The sequence below is a fragment of the Phyllobates terribilis genome, unplaced genomic scaffold, assembly GCF_046119375.1.
Source record: "Phyllobates terribilis strain yellow unplaced genomic scaffold, ASM4611937v1 Scaffold_2__4_contigs__length_985480577, whole genome shotgun sequence".
Taxonomy (NCBI): Eukaryota; Metazoa; Chordata; class Amphibia; order Anura; family Dendrobatidae; genus Phyllobates; species Phyllobates terribilis.
In genome coordinates, this window is record NW_027362762.1 from 648,534,351 (window position 1) to 648,556,896 (window position 22,546).

A 22,546-nucleotide genomic window follows, 5' to 3' on the forward strand; every position below is an offset into this window, starting at 1 on the left:
ATTCTTGCTAATGTACATGTGAATTTCCTAAACAATGGCTTTAGAATAACCCTTGTGACCAGTGTGAAAATTGCAAGCGTTCTACTTTAAATTTTTAATATAGATTATAAAATATATATAGCGCAATGCCAACAATTTCTAAAAATACATTTAAACACAAAAACTTGATTTAGACAATAGGTCATTGTCAGATGATAAATTCCCTTTAAAGTATGGGAAGGGTAAACTAAATGTTGTATTTAAACATTACTAAGGTGGAGTACAAAGGATGAAATGAAAAAAAGTTTATCCATCATTCTTCCGTTCAAAAGCATAAATACATATGTATCACTGAACACCACAAATATTTCTCAGACCTTAAATGATATAAATTATTCATATATTTTATTTTTCTTAATGGATTTAGGAGAAAACACATCAAATGTCTCCAAATTCACTGTTTTGTTGTTATGATATGTAACTATGGGCACATGATTAAAGTCTATCTCCTTTATCGAGTGCTTTCTCTTGAATTTTCTCAATCACTATTAAGCAAACCCTGAAACTGGGCCTGCTTAGCCTAATTGAAACTTCACTTCTCATACCGACTTAAAAACTTTCAGAAATTATGATCCCTTTTATCATCTTCTGAGAACTTTGTTTGCCAAAGACAAATTTATTTGACCCAATAAAATTCTCAGTTGGACTTACCAGAGAGGCATTTTATCCCATAACCAGAATTTCTTAATGCGCTCTTTCAGACAGTACATTATGTTATAGCAGCAATAAAATAAACTAAGGTCAACTGGCTACAGCTGTTTGCTCCTTCCCATTATCACTCTTCCCAGCCTGAGAGTAGGTGACAGACACAAAAAAGTGCAGAAGATGACTTGCCGCTTAGCCACATTGCACCCTTAACCTTATTAATACTATCCATTATAGTACAAGGCACCATGTACTTTTCATATATAACTATGGTAGAAAAAGAATGTATTAACTACAGGAGCTAAAAGAGCAGACGTACTAGAACCAAAGTGCGAAATGTGGTGAACTGTGCTGCTGGTTACCAGTGACATCAGTTGAATATTACATGATACAGTTCTTGAGCATTAGGAATACAGCTGCTCACTGCAATCCTCCTTACTGCTCAATGTCACAAAACTCCTGTTTTAATCTGTTTAAAGGTAATGGCAATAAAATGAAAGTTGGTCCGAATGGGGTCAAAAGAAAAGTAGACCACATCTACAAGGTTCCACAGTGGCTCCTCCACACAGAGGGGTCAATTTCTCAGCTGATACAACCAGCAAGGAAGATCCTGCCAGTTAGAGCTTGAATGTGATTTCTTCCTAAGAATGTTGTACACTCATATACCGATGGACTGGAGGACTCGACGTTCAGTGTCATTCAAATGATTGGAGAAAGCAGAAAAGCACGGTTGCTGGGAGAACTGTTGGAGAAATTCCGTCAAGTATACCTATAAAGAATAAGAGCAGAGACAAGGATGTATTGAAAAGAAGACAACGTTTGAAGAAGGATTAATACATGTAACTACATAAGACCTACCTGCAGATCAATCTGGTACAGTGGGTCCTTCAGTACATCAGGATCATCCTCCTCATCATCCTCATAGTAATCTTCATCTGTAACATTATGTGATGAATTATTTAAAGTCATTGCTCAGAAAAAAACATAGGAATGTTTATGCAATAGTCAAAAGGGATTATATTTTTCACAAAATTACATTAAAAGGGTTGTCCAGTGTAAGGAAAGTCTGCAGTCACTATGTTTGCAATGATGCACACTGTCACTACTCCCCATGTGGGCGGGTGGGCAGTCACGTGCTGACTGGACTCTCCTCTGCTAGAACATTCAGAAGTGGAGGTCTAGTCGGCATGTGACTGCAAGAACGAAAATAGTACTGCCCACCCGCAATACATTGGAATTGTGACACTACGTCTCCAGGCACAGAGTGACTTCAGACTTGTCTTCTTAGACTTGACAACCCCTTTAAATTAGGTTTCTACAACTTTTTCTCTTCACTGGATAGTTATTATACACTTCACCCATGTCCTGCATTTTCGACTATTGTTGTGCATGTTTCATTCCCTCCGGGGTTAAGCCTGTGTTGCACAACCCCAGAAGATAAGCACATTTTCCTCTAACCAACCTGCATGTCTACCTTGGCATTGGGTATGTTGCTCTAAGAAGCACATTGTTTTTTTCTATCTTTCAACAGTTTTCAATTAGGCTATGTGACCACGATGTAGAAATGCTCAGGATTTTTTCCTGAGCGTTTCCGCATCTCCCTGGCAGAAAAAACACATGCGGATTGTACATGCGGATTGCACATGCGGATTGCACATGCGTTTTCCTGCCAGGGACATGCGGATGTGAAGCGTTCTTCACTTGCATTTCCGCATGCTGGTTGTCAAGCGCTTTCCAGGCGATTTTAGCATCACTTGGAAAGTGCTTGACAACTTGGTCACACTATATAAATCCATGCAGCCGGCATGAATTTATATAGTGTGACCTTAAAGAAGGTTTAAAAATAAAAAAAAATAAATCTATACTTACCTTCCGATGGCCCCCGGAGTCGTTATCCGATGCGTCCTGGTTTGGTGGCAGCTCGCGGTAGACTAAAGGACCTGCTGACATCAGCGGTCGCGCGACCCGTCACATGACTAAATGACGTCATGGCAGGTCCTTGAGTCCACCGCGATCTGCCGGAAAGCCAAGACAAGGACGCCAGGGGCCATCAGAAGGCAAGTATATATTTATTTTTTATTTTATTCTTTTTTTACAGGTTCTATGGTACCCGGGTCTGGAGTAGAGTCTCCTCTCCATGTACAGATGCAGTGATGCGGATTCCATGCGTTCCAATGTAAGTCAATGGCGGCGAAAACGCTGCGCTTCTACAAAATAATTGGTAGTGCTGTGTTTTTTTCCACAATGATAATCCGCAGCGGAGATTTCCGCAACATGTGCACAGCACATGCAGATTATCATTGGGGAACATGGCAGGCCTTCTACCAAGCGGTTTTTAAACGTTTCTACAGCGGAAATGCCGCTGCGGAAATGCTTAAAAACACGCATCGTGGGCACACAGCCTTAGATTATTTTTCTATGTCACCAATCATTTGAAAAAATAAATCAAACTAAAGCATTTTTTTCAAACTTTATTAAAGAATAATTATTGTGTTACTTTTGATTTCATTAATTAATCATACACGTGAAAATAAGCAACTATGTAATACATCTCAGAGGAATCTGCTTCTTTCTCCACCAGGACTGATCATTTTCAATAGTCTCAATTCCTGTGTAAAATCTGTATTCAGTGAAGACAGATTATTACAGTACTGAGATACAAGTGCTCCAAGTAGGGTGTAGTACGGTCAGCAGTCATTTTATTAACAGATGGCAGAATATTCATTGCCAGATGACTATTGTACTGCTGGAGGCCTAGAAAGGGCAGGATAGCAGCATTATATACAGAGATAAGGATCTACAACGTCTCTAGCAGAGTGGCAGTAATTCATTCATTCTTGGCTGGAATCATACATGCAGTTTTTGGAGCCAAACACATTCATTTTGCTTGTTGAACAGCAGCATGTGTAGATTATAAGATCACAAAACGAGCATTCATTATAATCTTTCAGCGTAAATGCACCTTAAGATCATAGTCAAAGGCCAATAACACATTGCACATTCAATCCCATGAAGTTTCCATAAAGCAAACAATCCCTTCAGTCTTGAGATCAGTGGATCCCAGCCGTTAGGGGCACACTGATCGCCCATTGTCAGCAGATCTATGATATACCATTACAAACAATAGATAATCTTATTTTAAGTAATGTGTCAAATAAATTTTTACCATATTTATTGCTAGAAATAATGTCTGACAAAAGCTGTCCAGCCAAACCTTCATCATCCTCATCTTCCCACATATCATTTGCATCATCTGAAAAGAAAAAACAAAAATTAATAATGAAAAGTGTTTAAAGGAGGGCATTTTTTTTTTTTTTATAAGAGTGGGAATGTGGCAGCATAACACTAGCGATGGTGCTGGTAATTAGTATTACTAGGTAAAAAAAAAATATATATATTTTAATTTGAATGGTTTCTGCCATGACAGATGGGAATGCCACAGTAGGAAATTGCTAAATTAGCATCTTTGGCAGTTTCTCATGCTCCAGTTTTGCTCTATAGAGAAGGAACTTGCATCCCTGATCAGAAAGTAACCTGGCAGAATAGTTCAGACCTCAAAGCCACAAAATTGATTTATTCTTGAAGAGAGCAGCTTAAGTTTTTATAACCCCTCAAATAAATCAATCTCTGATCTACTGTTTTGTGGTGGCCCGAGGAGCTGGGGAGAATGACGCGCTGCAGCGAGCAGTGTCCTGTCAGTCACTGAGCTCAGCACAGAGCAGGGGCCAGCTCGCTGTAGCGAGTCATTCTCCCCGGCGCTAGCGGTCAGATGGATTACAGCAGGGAACATGATCGGACAGCTGAGTATAAGGATTTTTTTATTTTAATTCTTTACACCAGGACACAGCAGAATACTACTCTCATCATTGTGCCTTGGTGCGCTGATTGCAGTGCAAACAGGGGACAATGATGAGGGCAGCGTTCAGCACCCGGCGCTTACAAACAGCCTAATGCAGCACGCTGTGGCCACACGGATATCTCCGCTGCCCATCCTGCTGATGCATTGGCGCTGCGACGGTGGTTAGCACACGGCGCGGCTCCTTAAAGGCTACAAAAAGTTAGCACCCACTCAGAGGTTCGCTGTGACGTGGCAGTGGGCTTCATACAGTCTGGTCACAATGGTCAGAATGGTCTGATCAGAAACTAAGAACCTATGTTCAGTTACGTGTATTTTTTCCTAGCGGCATTAGATCAACGTATGATTTTTGGACGAGAGGTCCATATTCTTTTTGTCAATCGACTGACCAGGTTGGTTCTGGGCAAGGGTCACATGCGGCAGCTCCCATCTTGAATACATTTACCAAGCACACAAGGGTGAGTCCAGTGGATGTTTCTCATGCACCAAAGGCCACTCTGTGCAGGGTCAGACTGACTCCCCACATGGTCCAAATCAGCTTCAAAAATCCAAGGAAATATGAGGCACCAGAAAACTTCTCATAGGAGATAAAGTATAACTTTTATTCTGCCTTTAAAAGCATATGGCAGTAGTTAAAAATGAGATCGATGAATCAAGCAACATTTCGACCATGATAGGCCTTTCTCAAGCCAAAATTACAAATTATAAAAAGTTAGCCTGACTGGATGAACTGCCTGACTTTTTGCAATAATGTATAATGCTTATCCTATGAAGCATTTTCCCCTTTACTTCTTCTACCAATTTTTTCTCAGTCCTATGGAGAGACCCTCTATGTGATTCATGAATTCAAAATCACATGTACCTCCATGATCTGCAAAATGAAAGAGGCCTTGGCACCATTTTTTCCCCTAAGATTAGCAGTACGTCCATACATGTGGTTGTGCCTGATAGTCAGTCCAATTCACTTTAGACAGACACAGGTATGTTGGATTGGTGGTTTACAGCATGATAGAATGCATGCATTAGCATACCGGAAGACAGCAAGCAAAATCTTACAGACTACATTTCTCCCATTAATTAACAGGATTACGTACGTAAATATTGAGCAATTTCAAAAAGGTACAGAGAATATTTTACCTTCTAATTTACCCTCAAATTAAAAAGGTTGTCCTACTAGAAACATTTATGGCATACCCATAACATTTGTCATAAATGTCTCATGCAGGTCCCACACTTCTTGGACCTTCACCGATCTCCAAAGGAGACTGACCCCCAGTAAGTGGAGCAGTGGGGGTAGTGGCAGTGCAGGTGCCAGCTTTCTCTTACACTGCGATGGAAGTTCTGAATACAGCTGAGAACATTTGACATAAATGTCTAACAGCAGCATTTAAGCAGTGTGGTTTGGGGGATGTGGCGGTCTGGCCTCCCATAGCCACTCTACATCCCATGACGCAATTCCAGTGTGCTGATGAATGGCCAAGGCAGTCAAGGAGCCTGCTGAAAGCTGCCATGAGCTTGGCTTCATGGGTGACCGTGATTTTAGATACACACTGCAGGTTCAAGTCCCCAGAGGGTACTTAAACAACAAAGAAACAAAAAAAATTAGAATCACCATCTTTTCTTCCCACTGAAAATTAAGCCATTAACTAAATAAAAATAATTTGGAATCTTCACTCCTATGAAAGTCCGATCAAAATACATTCAACCCATACGGTAAACGTAAGAAGAAAAAAAAATTATATTAGGCTGTCACACACTGGTCGGGAGACCCGTGGCCAGTCCGTGCATTGTGGTCCGTGATCGGACCAAGATCCACAGATGTCTGCATGAGCCCTAAGTGTAACAATGATTCAGTCCTCCACTTACTACCGAAAAAAGATTCTCTGCTCCACGACAGTTACACTTCTAAAAATCCATCATTGTCTGACCTGGCGTCAGCTGGAAATAGTTCAGATTGACTTGGTGGAATCTCAAACTTACCGTTAGCTTGGGCCCATTCCTCTTCGGTGTTTCTTGTCGCATTAGCTTCAATTACACTTGACAATTCATTAATTATTAGCTTGTAAATCTTAATCAATAAAGGTATGGTTGTAAAACGTTGAGGATCTTCAAGAAATAAAAAACAAAGATGCATAACAATGAAATAATGTAATATTTATCAATGAAGATATGTGATGCTTCATTGTACAGTTCAATTGTGGCAAAAAGTGGAGAAGAAAACAAATTTTAGTTTTCACAAAGTTAGGTGCTTCGGTGTTTTTAGAGTTATTAGTCAGAAGTTTCTATAGTTACTGATGTACAATTATAAGTATTTCATACGTGTTTATACCTTTATTGACAAATACATCAAGTTTACGTATACAGACTGAAACATTGCATCTGACATATAGTTGGAAACTGTGCGGAATAAGGGGGGAAAAAACACTGGGGGTCACCACCAGGCCTTTAACATGTTGTCAGGACCATCCCAAAGCAAAATAATATAATTTAAGGGGGCGTGGTCTAGACATGGCACAGAGAGAGAGAGCGCACATACACAGATTCCTCTTCAGACCTTATTCCTGGGGAAATTACAAGCAATTTATAGCCTCCCACGTGCCGTTCTTTATGGGAAAGAAAGACTAGGTTAATCTGAGGTCCTCCACCTCTGTCAGTGTTTCTCATCAGAGGGCTCCTCTTCCCGTCAGACAGCCAGTGCCATTAATGGCTCACCTCAGCGAGGAACTAGCAGCAGTCTTAACCCTCGTGATGCCAGACCGCTCAAATCAGTATGTCCTGCACCAACTTCTCTCCTAGGGCAGAGACACACTGCCGTATAAGTCGTGCGAGGATTGCATCGCACTGAATGGACTGGCTGGCACCTCTCCTGATCTGAGCATGACAGCGTGATGGATTTCTATGCCAGTACGAGGTTTATGATGCGATCCTCACACGAGAAATACGGCATTGTGTCTCTGCCCTCAATGTCAGCCTCACAAGATAACAGCTTCACAAGTTTCCCTGTACGCTCACCGAAGCCCACATACTCAGCAGCGCTTGCTTCACAGGGGAATTTACGCCCCCCCTTGCCAGCCACAAGGCATTCTTATATGGGGAATGCATTCATTGATTTAAATCATTACATTGTGTCTATTCCTACTGAACAAGACATGGAAGAATATATACAGAGGCTGGAGACCACAAACAAAACTGAAATACATCACTTGTAGCCGGTCACAGCTTACTGACAAGGTACAGAGATTAGAGGATGATGTCATACAAGTTGTGGGCCATCATAATGCTCAAACACTGGATCTTCACAGTCAGAAAATAAACAATCTGTTTAATATGGCTGATGACCTGGAAAACTGCAATCACTACAATAATATCGGAATAAGGGGACATTATTCAATATCATCCTTGGTGATCCCATTGATAAGGATCTGGAGATTGACAGGGCGCACCGTACACTAGGCCCTCATCCTTGAACAAACTCTTCAAGATCTAACGAATTATAACCTGAAACCCTTGTCCTGATTTGGTTCTATTAATATGATCAAAATGGACATTTTGCCAAAACTTCTTTCTATATTCCAGACAGTTACTGTTTGCGTTCCAGGGACCTTTTTCTCCCGTCTTAAAGCTATTAGCAAGTTTGTATGTGGAATGTCGAGGTCTAGGATACGTTTTTAAAATATTGTCCCAAGAACAAAGGGGCACCAGTCTGCCCGATCTAAAAAAAAAATACCATCAGTCTAAGATTCTTATGAGAGCAGTGGACTGGTTCATGTCTGTGGTACATAAGCAGTGGGTGAAACTGGAACTCCTTGAACACTCACATCTCTACCTTGGATCAACAAAATACATGTACAAACAAAACAATTACCAATACTCGCTTAACACTTTTTGCAAACGTGGGAGCAATTCTTAATCTCATCATCTATATCACGTAGGTTGGGCCCATTAACAACCCAGATTCCCCCCTGCTTAAAGTGTGAACTCATTACTAATCTATGACAGATCCGCTGGGGTTAGATTGAGACACGTTTTCATGGGTTTTTTTTTTTCCTTCTTTAACAGAACTTGGTGACTCTTGTCCAGGTAACGTCTATACTGGCTGTCTTTTCAGCTCAGGTCATTTATTAATTCTCACATATCTCTGACCTTAATTACTCAAGTAGGTCCTTGTACTAAACTTCTATCTTGTATATACAAAGCAACACAAAGGGACACCTGCAGTGACCCTCCACCCTTTACTGGGTCTTGGCAGAAGGAATTAGGAAGTCAAATTTCAGAAGAGGACTGGCAAAAAGCATTCATACCCATTACTTGCCATACTCAGGAAAAAAACTAAGATTGTATCTAGATGGTACCTTTGTCCCACTGTGCTACATAGGATCTTCCCCTGTGTCGGACTTGCGCTGGCGGTGTAGCCAGGTCGGTGTTATATATATTGTGGATGCCCATTGGTTTGTGGGTTATGGAATTGAATTTTCTCACTGTACAATAGACTCACTGGTAGCAGAGTCACACCCTCCCCCCAAATAGGCCTACTTTCCATTATTCTGGATTCAATTTCAAAGGCAAAGATAGATCTCCTTAGGCACTTTCTAACAGCTGTTAAGTCAATCATTCCACATCACTGAAAATCCACAAAAACGCACACTTTGAGCAAATGGGTGGAGGAGGTTAATAATATTATGAAAATGGAAAACATGATTGCACATGATAACAATCGCCTCATAGCTTTTCATCACCAATAGACATGTTGGATATTATTCAGTGAGGGGAATGGCCTGGCAATCTGGTTGTCAGAAAATAATACTTAAAATAGAATGTAGTGGTAGATATGGTCTCTTCTGAAGTGCTGGTTTCAATAAGTTGCGGTTTTTTTTTTGTTTCTCCCCTCACCCTCTCCCTTTTTCCTTCTCATTCTCTCTTTCCACCCGCCTTTCTTCCCTACATTGCTGCAGTACACACAATTTTTTGGTTCATGTAAAAGCTTATAATAATACCTAATCAAGCTAGTTATACTTATATTCTAATGTTTAATGATAATATTAACAACTACCAACTTTTTTATTATTGAACTTAATTGGAATGTTCTGTTTTCATATGTTGTTAAAACCCAGTAAAAATATTTAAAGGAAAAATACAATTTATGAATTATAACAAGATGGGGTATAAGATTGTCATTTTACGGATCCTTCTTAAGCTTTACAGTGAAGGTGCCACCGTCTTAAATTGACAAACGCTGTGATGTTCTTGTCATTAGAAAGCACATTTCAGAGTGTCAATTGCGGGGCCAGTGCCTACACTGTAAAGCAGACCTGGACAAAGTGTAGTCCGTGGGCTACATGAGGCTGCTTGGCTGTTCTGGTGCAGCCCGTGGGCTGGCACAGCACAAGGGCTTTAAGCAGTGGTGTCTCGCACCACGTGGCCACGGCCTGCCCAGGGCTCACATGCATCAGTATCTGGATGAGATACCAGTGAATACAATAATGGAAGAGGGAGCCATCGGCTCCCTCCTCCATCATTGAGCCTACACGTTTGAAAGCACAGCAGGCGCAATGATGTCATTACATCAGGTTAGCTGTACCTCAGTGCAGCGCAGCAGGGTGAGGTGAGTATTTATTTTTTTTGTTCACCATTTTACATGAAGGGCTTTGGGGGACATAATACTGTGTGAGGGGGCTGTATGGAGACATCATTTTGCATGGAGGCTGTGTGGATACATCTTTCAGAGTGGGGGCTTTGTAGAGATATTCTGATTAGGGGTCTGTATGGAGACATAATACTGCGAAAAGGGCTGTGTGTTGATAGAATACTGTGTAGTGAGGCTTTGTGGGCTTTTCGTGTCGCAGTGCACATGCTCAGATATGCTGTCAATCATTTCAAGGCAGTCCCACCTTCATCAGAAGTAGAGTGATGCGCTCCTCTCATTCCGTCCAAATCCTGAACTCAGAATAGGGTTGTTTCGGACATAATAGAGCAGAAACAAAAGATCACCTGACCTGCACCCACCGCTCACAAAAGACGAGCAAGTAATGAAACAATATTAGAAAAGCTACTGTTATGAGTAGTTCGGAAACATGAAAGGGGATCAATTAGTAAATGGCATTACTGGAAGTGTGTCGCCTGCCATTCTCACCCAGTCCTTGAATTTATATAAATTACAGAGAAATCGCACAGAACCAGATGACTGATACGAACCCAAAGACTGCCGAAGAAGCTATTATCTAACAGAAACCCACTGATACCATCTTTTGATTTCTTTTAAAGAGGTTGTCTTTACATTATTATAAAAGGGTCAAATAAGCAATGTTATAGCATTTACATGAGTTGTTCTTGAATTACTAAATCTGACCTGTTTGCTCCTCCATTACGCCCTTTGAGGCTTCTTTATACCACCTAATTTGTGGGCAGGCATTTCATTTGTATCCCCAAGTATCACTACCTCTACTCAATAATAATGTAAAAAGAGGCTTTTCTGATATTGCAGTGCATGGGAAATGAGCTACAGGAGCAGAGAATGGTCATTACTGTGGTGTTCTGGCTCCATACACTGCATACATTTGGCCACAATCGGACCTGCAGATAGCTGATTGGTAGAGGTGCTGAGTGTAGGAGCCTAACTGATCTGAAATTTAACACCTACTGTAAGTCCTGGTCAACCCATTTAGTAGGCATCTCTCCAGCATCATATGGCAATATAAACATCTTCATAGAATTGGGTCATTAAAAATCGCAACTTAATTTGTTGGGGGTGCACCCGGACATTTTTTTTTAAATATTGGAAGCAACAATTGGAGGACGTGGAAATTCCCGTTGAGATCAGATTGGGTTGGAGTGTGTTTAGGAAACACATTATAAGTGAAGCATGGAGAGAAACTCAAAATAAAATAATGCATGGAGCCATCTACGCCTTCAATATACCGAAAAAAAGATCCGCTATCAAATAGGCTAACTGCATGCCCTAAATGCCACCATCCTCATTCTGACCTCATACATGGCCTTTGGTTCTGCCCCGAGTCAACTTTATATTGGGGACAAGTATTAGATATGATTCACACTATTCAGGGTACAGGATATACCCTCTCTCCATATCTAGCCCTGTTACATTTCCGGAGTAACACCGAGAACCCTGATAGGAAGATGGGAGGCCCTCCTAGATTGCTCCACACTCTGCTCATTTTGGCAAAAAAACAGCTAGTCAAATATTGGCTAGACCCCAACACTCCTCCCATTTCAGAGTTGACAGCTCAAATGAAACATTTTATGGGAGTTGAGCAACAAGATGCCCTCAATAATAAGGAAACGAAAGCTGGCAAATTTCTACTAAAGTGGAAACAGTTAATTATAACCTGTTACTCATTGAATGAAAAAAAAAATGGTTGAACCATTCACTTCTACAGCGTGGTATATTTTGGAGGATCTCAAAAATAACTACTACGCATACATTAAAAAAAGGGGACAAAGAATAGGGTGGAATAGTTACTTGACTAGAATGACTACCCTTCCATGATGGCTATAATTAGTTGTAATATAAGCTAGATCTTAGTTTAGACGTTAAAAATGATGTTAATGTTTTACTTTGTCTCATGTGTTTGGCCAGATAATCATAATTATGCCCAGTCTGCATAAGGGCGCTTGATTTTCTTCTCAAATCTGGCTTTGTTTGTATGTTTTTATATGTTTTATAAAAACCCCAATAAAAGGATATATTAAAATAAAAAACTGCAAATCGTCCCACAAAAAAAAGCTATGTGGAAGGAAAAATAAAAAAAACATTATGGCTCTTGGAAGATTGGGATGAAACAAAGGCACAAAAATTACAAACATCATTAAAAAGCAGCACAAATACAATTCCGCAAGAAAAAACAAAAGCTATGGTAGATGAACGTACACATACACAATAGACCCTTTTGTAGATTACATCCAGTAAATGAAGCAATAAAGCACAAATGCAACAACTGCTGGGTGAACATCACAGTGGACAACTAGGTAACCTATGTAGATGGAAAAAGTAAAAGAACCAAAATAGCCAGTAAGAATCAAAGTGAGTAGTATACAAATAAAAAATACTTTTAATCATGTGCTGCTCACTTTCATTCTTACTGGCTACGGGCATAACAGTCCGAAATGCGCTGTGTTCACCATGTGTGCTCACTCCCCACATGACAGATAAATGCTGGCTATATTAAATAGCCAACATCTGTCTCTAACAACTCAATTTCTGATAGCAGCCAATAAATGAAGTCACAGCCGATGCGCACCGGCTCCCATCGGCCTCCTGTTAGGGAATCGCAGGGTGCCAATTGGTTACTCAGACAGGCAGGGCTTGCTGAAGGCTCCAGTTGGTGCCATCTTGGTCCTTCTTTGAAGTGATTTAAACTATATACAGCAATATGGTGGGTTTTGCAGAATATAGTACAAGCATGCTGCCAATGAAGGTAAAGGAATCATATTGTTGGGCAAAGCAAACTCGTCTATTAATTTATCTGTTGAAGGATTTGACTCAAGTGGAGGTCAAATTTTGACCTAGATATTGTAGGTCACATAGCAGGATCTGGAATGAGGAGGAATTCGGGTACTTGGTTGCGGTAACAAAGGCGAGTGTATGCACTGTAAGGAAGCTAGGTAGGATAAGCTTGATATCATCTTGATTAGATGCACCTGGCTAGCTGCGACTAAGAACCAGGACATGTGTTCACCTTACTCTCAGTCAGCGTGGTGAAGCTGAGCAGATACGAACCAGAATCTCTCTGAAAGGAGTCTGCACAGTGACGTAAGCACCAAACTGCAAGTATCAGTGGTTGCTATGGACAACAGAAATTTAGTTTGACCGAACTGGGGGTAGCTTTAACGTATAAATAGCCAGGGTCAGTATTGTTTAGTTAGCGACTGGACAAGGCTTGGGATTTTGTGCTTATGGTTTTATGTTTGGTGCTGTGCAACCTGTGGAAATAAACGTCACATTGTTTTGACTCAAGAATCCTTACAACATGAATAAAGAGGGTTTATCATAATGACTCAAAACCGATACTCAGACCAACATGGTTTGCAGTAGCATAAATTTGTTTTTCGTGTGAAAGGAATACACTTGTCTCTTGACTAGAACTGCATATCTGTCACTATAGGGGGTAACTTATCTGTGATTTGCACCCTACAATTCTAACAACTAATTTTTGAAGTGGAGGCTATGCAGGGGAGCAAAGGGAAAAACCAAGTGCCTTTCTCCAAATACTAATTATTTACATAAGTGACATGCACGACTAATTCATGCTAACAAATTTTATGTTCTTACCAAAAGCAAACCATTTTAAAGTTAAAAACTGAACTTACTTCGGGATGTCTTGGATCTTGTGCGGATACCTTCTTGCATATCAAATATTTCATCTCCTTTCACTTTGATATCTTGAAGTCTCTTGTCATCCATGGTAATGCCATACTGAAGAATTTTGCAAAGAGCCACTGAGCTGTGGAACAAGGGGTGCATAAAGTAACTCAGGAAGTTGTCACAGTGACTTATTTCATTGTATGGCACTTGCTAAAATACTAACTTCTTAGAATTATAATTTCCTGACTTTTTTTGACCTATTTTGGAAGTTCTTCCACCTCCTTCTAAACCTTTACCCTGCCTTCTATGCCATTTATTCCATTGAAAACCAGTCTCATTCCTTGGCATCAAAGACATGGTCCTCTCTTGAATCCCCTCATATCTCACCAACTGAACATTTAGGAATGAATTTATTAAAGACACTATACAAGAATGGTGGCGTAAAAACATCACACATGCCCAATCTGCAGCAAATACTTTATAATGATCTCGCCACTATACTATATAGTATGTTATGCTAGAGTATGGATGAGAAAGTAATAAAAACGTCTTCCGATCACCTACCTTCTCGGCTTACTGTCTCTATAATGGCTCAAATGTGATGTGCGCTCACCATAGCATCTACTAATTTTTTTGACTTTTTTCTTCCATTTTCTAAAACTCAACATCTAAAGGAAACTGACTCCATTACCTTTCAACTATTTCACCTAACCCCCCATTAGTCCTATAAATTATAATTAGCTCCATATTTTCCTTAGTCTTGGGTTAACCTTCTGCTGTGTCTTTCAAAAGGCATATCCAAGCCCTTGTCACCTCCTACCACCTCTAATGGCCCTTATATACATATTAGACTAACGCTATCCAAACCCATCGATTTCAACGGGTTTGGCCGACTGTCTCAAGAATGGGGGCCTCCCGATGATATCAGGGGACAGAAGAACCCGGCATTTTCGATTTCTGAATGCTGATCCTTATGCTTTCTAAGAAGCAAGCCGCCAGATGAGTCTGTGCAGCTCTGTCTCTCAGTGAGGGGCTTAACACAGGCTTGGTTGACCACCTGAGTGCTCCTATGCATGAGGGAGTCGGGGATCATCATTCGGCCGACATCTATATATATCTACCTGCTGCCATTACACTGCCACAAAAACAAAGCAAATTCTACCCACATTTACCATTTTGTGTACTCTTGTAGATTGCAATCCCCTCTATGTACCCACCTAGTCATGATTTTACCCAATGTTATGTACCCATGTATCATCCACATGTTCAGTGTAAAGCTGTGTTTCCTCATTTTTCATATATACTGAGCCCTGAAATTAAGTGTGCTATTAAATAACCATGGCACAAGCACTTCCAGATTTGACCATTAGTATTATAGAAAGAAAAATGCACGGAAAATCCACAATTCAACAGTAAATTCACAAGTAACTGCTGCGATTCGTCTGAAAAATGGCCATGCATTTTTTAAGTAAATCAATTTTTTTTTTAACTTAATAGCCCGACTCTAAAGCCTAATTCAGATGCCCCTTGTAACCAGGGCTGTGGAATCGGTAAGCCAAACCTCCAACTCAGACTCCTAAATTTCCATGCCAACAACTCCAAGACTCCTACTCCCTCATACATGGCTCATGTTTAAGTGATAAATTTACTGTAGCACAGATTAATCTCAGCTAAAAGTCTAGACCCTTAGATCAGGAATAGGATGGACATTTATAGGACATTTCAGAACTTTCCCAAATTCTTATGAAAAAATATTCCCCACTAAACGCATTGAACTACTGTACCCAATTTATTATAGATTTTAGGAGTTGGAGTCAGTCCATTTTATACCGACTCCACCAAAATGGACACAGACTCAGACTCCACAGCCCTGCCTGTAACACTGTCCATATACTGCCCATGACGCATGGACTGGCAGCGGGTCTCCTGACCTGAAGTTAACATATTCCTATAAGGCTGTTAAGGTCAGGTCAAGAGACCCACTGCCAGTCCCTTGTATTAAGGACTGTTATATGGACCGGTTTCATATGTCTGACCACCAAGTCTCCTGATTTACTGCGGGAAAACCCCTTAAAAAAGCCAATTTGTCAGGTACATCAGTGCAAGTTTTTTGAGACACTCAATGGCCTATACAAATTGGCTATTGTATAATCGGCAATATGCCCTAACAAAGTTTTTTTCTGCTCAAGTGAATGAAATTTTTAAACTTTCACTAAAAAGAAGTCTGCCATGTTTGAACATGACTTAACAAGGAAAGCTACAGTACAGACCAAAAATTTGGACCCACCTTCTCATTTAAAGATTTTTCTGTATTTTCATGACTATGAAAATTGTACATTCACACTGAAGGCATCAAAACTATGAATTAACACATGTGGAATTATATACTTAACAAAAAAGTGTGAAACAACTGAAAATATGTCTTATATTCTAGGTTCTTCAAAGTAGCCACATTTTGCTTTGATGACTGCTTTGCACACTCTTGGCATTCTCTTGATGAGTTTCAAGAGGTAGTCACCGGAAATGGTCTTCCAACAATCTTGAAGGAGTTCCCAGAGATGCTTAGCACTTGTTGGCCCTTTTGCCTTCACTCTGCGGTCCAGCTCACCCCAAACCATCTCGATTGGGTTCAGGTCTGGTGACTGTGGAGGCCAGGTCATCTGGCGTAGCACCCCATCACTCTCCTTCTTGGTCGAATAGCCCTTACACAGCCTGGAGGTGTGTTTGGGGTCATTGTCCTGTTGAAAAATAAATGATGGTCCAACTAAACGCAAACCGGATGGAATAGCATGTCGCTGCAAGATGCTGTGGTAGTCATGCTGGTTCAGTATGCCTTCAATTTTGAATAAATCCCCAACAGTGTCACCAGCAAAGCACCCCCACACCATCACACCTCCATGCTTCACGGTGGGAACCAGGCATGTAGAGTCCATCCGTTCACCTTTTCTGCGTCGCACAAAGACACGGTGGTTGGAACCAAAGATCTCAAATTTGGACTCATCAGACCAAAGCACAGATTTCCACTGGTCTAATGTCCATTCCTTGTGTTCTTTAGCCCAAACAAGTCTCTTCTGCTTGTTGCCTGTCCTTAGCAGTGGTTTCCTAGCAGCTATTTTACCATGAAGGCCTGCTGCACAAAGTCTCCTTTTAACAGTTGTAGAGATGTGTCTGCTGCTAGAACTCTGTGTGGCATTGACCTGGTCTCTAATCTGAGCTGCTGTTAACCTCCGATTTCTGAGGCTGGTGACTCGGATAAACTTATCCTCAGAAGCAGAGGTGACTCTTGGTCTTCCTTTCCTGGGGCGGTCCTCATGTGAGCCAGTTTCTTTGTAGCGCTTGATGGTTTTTGCAACTGCACTTGCGGACACTTTCAAAGTTTTCCCAATTTTTCGGACTGACTGACCTTCATTTCTTAAAGTAATGATGGCCACTCGTTTTTCTTTACTTATCTGCTTTTTTCTTGCCATAATACAAATTCTAACAGTGTATTCAGTAGAACTATCAGCTGTGTATCCATCTGACTTCTGCAGAACAGAACTGATGGTCCCAACACAATTTATAAGGCAAGAAATCCCACTTATTAAACCTGACAGGGCACACCTGTGAAGTGAAAACCATTTCCGGTGACCTCTTGAAGCTCATCAAGAGAATGCCAAGAGTGTGCAAAGCAGTCATCAAAGCAAAAGGTGGCTACTTTGAAGAACTTAGAATAGAAGACATATTTTCAGTTGTTGCACACTTTTTTGTTAAGTATATAATTCCACATGTGTTAATTCATAGTTTTGATGCCTTCAGTGTGAATGTACAATTTTCAAAGTCATGAAAATAGAGAAAAATCTTTAAATGAGAAGGTGTGTCCAAACTTTCGGTCTGTACTGTATATCCAAGAAAAAGCTATGCTATTACTATTGGAATTAAAATTAGAACGGTCAAGAAAAAAAAGATCTTATGAATATTAACAATTTACAGAATTTAAAAAAAAAAAGAAAAACAAACGTCCAACTAAGTCTCACCTGACTTTGCCTTCATACTGTCCATAGAACAAATGCTGTCGGCTCATCCACTCTGACATTACAAACTCTAGAGCTGGTTTACCAGTAGGGCCAGGAAGACTGCAAAGGAATTCAAGCAATGGCTCCAATTGTGAGTTTGCAAGGTGTGCAAACACCATGATCAAAGACTAAGGAAAAAAAAAAAAAGTTAAATAGAGAATTATCTTGATTTAAAAGGGGTGTCCAGGCTTGGGACAAACGTGTGCAGTCACTGTACGAGACGGCCAAATGATTAAAGCATCATGCACGATTAAGCTCACAATTGCTGATGCAAGTACCGGTAGGTGAAAGCATGTATTTAATTTGCATACTTGAGGTCACTTGCCAGTTAGACAGGTAAGTCTTCTCTCAACAAGAGGGAACAAAAAGAAGCTGGATGAGACTAGTTGGCATGTGACCACCTGCTGCCAACAGCAATACCTGGGAATCATACCAACATGCACATCGCACACTGTCTTGATTTGACAGTCTGCAATCACAGAGTAACTACAGACTTGTCCCAAAACTGGACAAACTCCTTCAATAAATGGCAAATGGATCATAATGTTTCTGTATTACTACCTGCATGACACTGAGTGTCTCTGCCTGCTGCATCTTGCTGAGAATTGCTCTTAAAATCTGGTCCAAGTTTTCACCCAACTCCCGACCAGCCTTAGAAATAAGTGTAGATACAAGACGTCCCACAAATGCCGCTGTGAATTCGGACGTTCGAGGGTCAAGAAGCTGGCTAACTACTTGCATAACATACCAGAGACCACTGTGTCCCTGGTCGTCATGCCATTGTGCAATTTGTTCCAGTGCAACTGAAACATAGGCACGAAGACACTCGCCACCATTCTGGGAAAAAAGTAAAGTCGAAATACAATTGATAAGCAACTCACCAGAAGTATAAAAAAAGCACCAAAACTGAACGCACAATAGAATATCAGGATTACCTGCATGATCGCATTGTCATCTGTTCGCAGGGTACACTGAGCTACTGCAGGGAAAGCTTGACAGATAAGAAGTTCGGAAAGAGGTGGTTTTGTGTTCCTCACAACGGTGGTTAAAATATCAATTGAAGTCTGTAACAGTTGATACAAAACACGTGATTAAATTAGATGAAAACTTCATATAGTCTGCAGATTTCAGAAACATTTCAATAACGCCATATTACTGAATGTAAACATCTGCATTAACCCCTTTCCGGCCCAAGGCATACTAATATGTATCTGTGCCCTGGGCCTTATGGACCAGATACATATTAGTACGTCCTGGCGATTTCCCCAGCACACAGGCTGTGCGGACGCGATCGCCCCCGGGTGTTAGCTGATTGTCACAGCGGACACCCGATACTATGTGCAAGAAGCGGTGCCGCACCGGTCCCTGCACATTAACCCCCGAAATGCTGCAATCGAAGTTGATCACAGCACTGCGGGAGGAAGGGAAGATAAGCGCCAATACTCACCTCCTCTGTGGCGTCCCGCAGTGTCTGTGCTGGGTCCCGGATGTTGTCACTGTGACCCGCCAGGAGGCAAGGAGTTACTTGGATCATGCGCTGTGCACGACCAAAGTAACTTCTCCCTGTGCAGTGCCGGCAGGCTGTATAGCACAGGGATGGTGCCGCATTCCTATGCTATCCAGCCAATAAAAAGTGTCAGAAAGAGAAAAAAAATAAAATAAACCGATAAAAGTACACATATTTGGTATCACCACGTCTGGAACGACCTGACCTATAAAACTGTCCCACTAGTTAACCCCTTAAGTGAACACAGTAAAAAAGAAGAAGCAAAAAACGATGCTTTATCATACCACAAAACAAAAAATGAAATAAAAGGCGATCAAAAAGACGAATGTAAATAAAAATGATACTGCTGAAACCGTCAACTTGTCCCGCAAAAAAACAAGCCGCCATACATCTCCAACGGCGGAAAAATAAAAGTTATAGCTCTCAGAATAAAACAATTCATTTTTCTATAAAATAGTTTTTATTGTGTAAAAGCACCAAAACATAAAAAAACAATATAAATGTGGTACCGCTGTAAACGTACTGACCTGAAGAATAACGCCGCATTATCAATTTTACCACACGCGGAATGGCATACCCACAACTATTCAATATCATGACCTAATGTTATCAAATTCTGTGTCGTACCGGGTTCAAAATGTTCACTATACCCCTTGATAAATCCCCGAGGGGTCTAGTTTCCACTGTTTAGGCACATCAGGGGCTCCCCAAATGCAAAATGGTGTCCGCTAATTATTTAAAAGGAACCGGTCACGTCCAAGTTTCTTTGTAAACTGCCCCCAATGGCTTGTTAGTGATTCAATGTGCATCACTAACAAGCTGTTTTTATGAAAATCGGTGGTAGTATAATGTTATAACATTTTATATACTTTATCCTACCTGCTGTATTCAGTCATAGGGGTGTGATTCTCACTCTCAGTCAGTAACGGACGCCGTGTTCATTTAGTGCTGGCGCCGCCCATGACAATTAAATACTGCTCCCGGCAAGCGCGATGTTTGAGGGGCGCATGTGCATTTGCACACGTCGAGCAGCTGGTCAAACATCACGCTTGCCAGGAGAAGTATTCAAATGTCATGGGTGGCACCAGAACTAAATTAACACAGCGTCCGTCCATGACTGAATGTGAGGATCAAACCGCTATGACTGAATACGAGCAGGTAAGATAAAGTATATAAAACGATATAACATTATACTACCACCGATTTTCATGAAAACAGCTTGTTAGTGATGCACATTGAATCACTAGCAAGCCATTGGGGGCAGTTTATATAGCAACTAGGACTTGACAGTTTCCCTTTAAGCAAATTTTACATTCAAAACGTCAAATGGCGCTCCTTCCCTTCCGAACCCTGCCGTGCGCCCAAACAGTGGCTTTCCCCCACATATTAGGTATCAGCGTGCTCAAGAGGAATTGCACAACAAATTTTTGAGGTTTTTTCCTGATGCCTTTGTGAAAATAAAAATTGGGGTCTTTTTTGTGAAAAAAGTTAAATGTTCATTTTTTTCTTCCACTTTCCAAAAAATCCTGTGAAGCATGTGAAGGGTTAATAAACTTCTTGAATCTGGTTTTGAGCACCTTGAGGGGTGCAATTTTTAGAATGGTGTCACTTTTGGGTATTTTCTGTCATAAAGGCCCCTCAAAGTGACTTCAAATGTGATGTGGTCCCTAAAAAAATGGTTTTGTAAATTTTATTGTAAAAATGAAAAATCGCTGGTCAACTTTTAACCCTTATAGCTCCCTAACAAAAAAACTTTTGGTTCCAAAATTGTGCTGATGTAAAGTAGACATGTGGGAAGTGTTATTTATTAACTCTGTGTGACATATCTCTCTGATTTAAGGGCATAAAAATTCAAATTTTGAAAATTGCTAAATTTTTGCCAAATTTCCATTTTCACAAATAAACGCAAGTGATATCGAAATTTTACCACAGTCATGAAGTACAATATGTCACGAGAAAACAATCTCAGAATCAGGGGGATCTGTTGAAGCGTTCCAGAGTAATTACCTCATAAAGTGACAGTGGTCAGAATTGTACAAATTGGCCTAGTCATTAACGTGCAAATATTCACTGCACATGCTTGAAAAAAGGTTTTCTAAAAAAGTACCTATTGGATTGAAGGTGCAACATCTGCAAACTGTGCATATTGATCCCAGGCACAACCTGAAGCTCCTCTGCTACCATTCTATCTGTAAGAGGGTCCTACACCTAAAAAGCCTTCTGTTTGATCGTCATCTGAAGGGCTAACCAAGCTCCTCCTCTTCATTCTCAGGAGCTGCTTTACTAAGCTCAGTCTTTGGTCTCATTCACATGTTCATGCTTCCACTTCGTGTGGTATGTTTTTTTTTCGGGATACTATTCGTATCCATTATAACCTATGGTGCTATGCATATGTGCTTTTTTCCCAGCAGCAGAGATGACAAGGGCCAATACAAGCGAGTCTGTGAAAAACAGGTACAGCATATGGATGGCAATATGCTAATTCACTTTGAAAGGGCACTTTTTTCTCCAGACTAGTCGTCCCACTAATGAAGTCACCAAGCCCCTGTGGATGTGATAATATTATTAGACTTACAAGTAATTCCTTTTCTAGGAACCCTCCAAGACAGCACCACAGGAGGTAGCCGTCCCACCATAATTGGGACAGGAAACACAAAGAGGTTAAAAAGCCCCTCCCTATCTCCTGCCCTCAGTGTTTTTCTAAAGGACCACACCCTATGAATGCTTCAAATATTTCCAGTTGTGCTCAAAAGTTTACATACCCGGCAGAATTTTTCCTTTCTTGGCTTTGTTTCAGAGAATATGAATGATAACAAAAAAACTTAATCCACTCATGGTTACTAGTGAAGGCATTTATTATCAAACCACTGTTTTCTCTTTTTAAATCTTAATGACAACCAAAAACATCCAAATGACCCTGATCAAAAGTTCACATACCCTGGTGATTTTGGCCTGATAACATGCACAGAAATTGACACAAATGGGTTTGAATGGCTACTAAAGGTAACATCCTCACCTGACCTGTTTGTTTGTAATCAGTGTGTGTGCATTAAAGCTGAGTGAGTTTCTGGGATCCAGATAGACTCTTGTATCTTTCATCCAGCCACTGACGTTTCTGGATTGTGAGT

The 22,546-nt window shown here is 40.7% G+C and overlaps 1 protein-coding gene across 1 annotated transcript in view; it reads right to left on the minus strand.

The window, feature by feature from the left end:
* Positions 1-323: 323 nt before the first annotated feature.
* Positions 324-22,546, minus strand: part of IPO9 (importin 9) — a 61,490-nt gene continuing 39,267 nt past the window's right edge. Inside the window, exons 17-24 of the mRNA XM_073666691.1 lie at positions 18,847-18,975; positions 18,473-18,748; positions 17,873-18,039; positions 13,865-13,998; positions 6,521-6,646; positions 3,851-3,937; positions 1,543-1,619; positions 324-1,453 (exon numbers count right to left, since the gene is read on the minus strand). Of these exons, the coding sequence (XP_073522792.1) occupies positions 1,343-1,453; positions 1,543-1,619; positions 3,851-3,937; positions 6,521-6,646; positions 13,865-13,998; positions 17,873-18,039; positions 18,473-18,748; positions 18,847-18,975 (1,107 nt within the window). The 3' untranslated portion in view covers positions 324-1,342. The remainder of the gene's footprint in view (positions 1,454-1,542; positions 1,620-3,850; positions 3,938-6,520; positions 6,647-13,864; positions 13,999-17,872; positions 18,040-18,472; positions 18,749-18,846; positions 18,976-22,546) is intronic.